The sequence below is a fragment of the Leucopleurus acutus genome, assembly GCF_964270905.1.
Source record: "Leucopleurus acutus genome assembly, chromosome: 6".
Taxonomy (NCBI): Eukaryota; Metazoa; Chordata; class Mammalia; order Artiodactyla; family Delphinidae; genus Leucopleurus; species Leucopleurus acutus.
In genome coordinates, this window is record NC_139149.1 from 98,321,031 (window position 1) to 98,323,456 (window position 2,426).

Consider the following 2,426-nt stretch of genomic DNA (forward strand, 5'->3'; position numbering starts at 1 on the left):
GCGTGTGCATTCTCCAGGGCTAAGAGGACAAAGCAACTTGAAACATCTTTACTCATGTCATGACCTGGGCTTTTTCTCATCCTTCCCTACTAGAATCTGACCCACAGGGATAGCCCTTGTTCCCATCCCCATATCCCAATACCTAGACACCTCCACAGGGCTCAGAGTCAATGATCTCATTGAAAATACGTGGAGCTCTGCAGAGAAGAGGCTCCCTTTCCTCGCTTTGTCACCTGGTCCCACATCTCACCCTCCCCCCCCCCCCCGCCCCGCCCATGTTGGAAACTTCATGTCTGACCTCATGCTCCTCTCATTTCTTCTGGCTTATAACCTTTCCTGGTTGCTTCTCCAGAATCCAAGTGGGTGGGCTTGTTTAAATATGAGTCTCAATTCCTCTCTGTGCCACCCTGGTACTGTCTCTGAGGCAACAGGAAACACTCATTAAGAAAAATATTGCCCCCTCCTGAGCGGGTGGCTGCTGAGAGGAGGTGTCAGATCCCTGGCCAGAGATGACATAACCGTTATCAGAACCCAAGGTCAAGCTAAAGTGAGGGCCACAGCAAGGGATGGTTCTTCCTTGCCAATAAGGTCCACCCAGACTGAGGTGAGGTCATTCCTACTTCCAGACACACCTGATTAAGATTCATTTATGATGTCAGAGTCACACAAGCTGGCTTGAATCTCCCAGGCAGTATCCCTGCCTCTGGTCTTGTCCAAATACCATGCTGGCCTCTGCCCAGAATGTATCCTCATCTCCAACAGCCTGCTAATCATGCCCATACAATCAGATAAATTAGAAGCATTGAGGGTTCTCTATCCACCACTGGGACATGTCTTTAGCTAGCTAGTTTGGGAAATCACAGTTTGGTGTTTCCATGCTCTAAGCCCCTTGACAAAACCGGCTTGCTTCCTTTGGCTCATAACTGGAACTCTGATGAATGTATTTCTCCCATTTCTTTTATCTCCTCTCCCTTTCCATGTTGGGAAGGGAGACGGTACATTGAGACCAAGACCCAAATATGGTGCTGATGCATAGCCAGAGTTGGGGCACGAGGAGAGAGAGTTGTTAAGGAAAACTACATTGACATTGATATTATCCAAATCATGTTTGATGTTTAACGGTTTCATACCTGCTAATTCTTCCCCAAGGCTGCCCAGCTCAGGAACCATTTTCCAACCAAAGGATCAAAGGAAACTAAAATTCAGTTTTCAAATGTTTATTGAAATGTTGGGGAGAAACAGCCAGCCTATACATTCCTCACTTCGTCACGACTGACATTTTATCCACATGATAGGCTCTTCTCCGGCTTTGATCTAACTTCAGATCTCCTTGGCAGTCCCCTTTCTGTTCTCTGTTGCTGCCTGGTGTCGTTTGAAGTCCACCAGGGCAGAGCCCGCTGGTGGAGTCACAAGTGGGAGCGGGAATTGCGATTGGCTGTAGGGAAAGGACAAGTTGGCGACAGGAACACCAGTTAGGACATGACCATTCATCCTCTTCCTGCCCAAACATGAACCTAGTTGGGAATGAAATTCTCATGCTGAGGTTTCAGGGTCCTATGAGAGGTAACTCCAAGAGCGAGGGCCCCCGGGACAACAAGATCCCCCTCTGTTTGACTGCTCTCCTACTTATCCCTCACTCACCGTCATTGTACCGTTTTCTACTCTTCATGTTGCCCTTCTGGTATTTTCTTTTCCTGCCACCTCTCTTGACTCCCTTGTGAGGTGCTTGGTTCTTGCCCTTCCTCATGCTGTGACTCTTTAATTTGCGGCTGGTCGACATTGTACTTTCTGCCAAAATGAGGGGCTCTGTAGAGCCGGGAGGCCACAAGTCTGGGTATTTAAGGCCTTAGCGATTGTGACTGTGCAGGGGGCATGGCTTAGCAGGTGGGCAGGGCTCCACTGTGATGTCACTAGCCTTTGTTACACTTTGGTAATATATGTGAAATAAGGTGGCCCCTCTAATGCAGCTCAAGGCTACCCTCAATTTTGAGGTCTTTTTTTAATGATAAGTGAGGTTTTCCAGACAGGTGTTATTGAGCACCTAAATTCCAGCCCCGTGCTGGGCACCTGGAGAGTACAAGAGCCATTAAAATTGTTATCTCCTGCTTGTAGGAAATTCAATGGTTGTTGAGTGTGTGTATATGCATCATGTTTAAGTCTCTCTTATGGCATTGGGGGATGACAAATGTGTTTCTATAAGGACTTGACTCTAGGAAATCCAGTTCAATATGACCAAAACATAAATATTCTTTCTCTTTCATCTAAACCAAGTTTTCTCAACCTGAGCACTGCTGACATTATGGGCTAAATATGTGTGACTATTGTTGTTAAAAAACAAAATTTAACTGAGTAAATTTGAAGATCTAATTAGCTTTATTAAATGATTCTTGAACCAGGCAGCATCTCATCTGGCAGACAGAGAGATA

The 2,426-nt window shown here is 46.3% G+C and overlaps 1 protein-coding gene across 1 annotated transcript; it reads right to left on the reverse strand.

Moving 5' to 3' along the window:
- Nucleotides 1–537: 537 nt before the first annotated feature.
- TNP1 (transition protein 1) lies at nucleotides 538–1,780 on the reverse strand (the record flags this gene model as incomplete). The annotated part of the gene is made up of 2 exons (XM_082841601.1): nucleotides 538–632; nucleotides 1,642–1,780. 2 exons carry the CDS (start codon nucleotides 1,778–1,780, stop codon nucleotides 538–540), a joined length of 234 nt encoding a protein of 77 aa, XP_082697727.1.
- Between the last annotated feature and the right edge of the window lie 646 nt (nucleotides 1,781–2,426).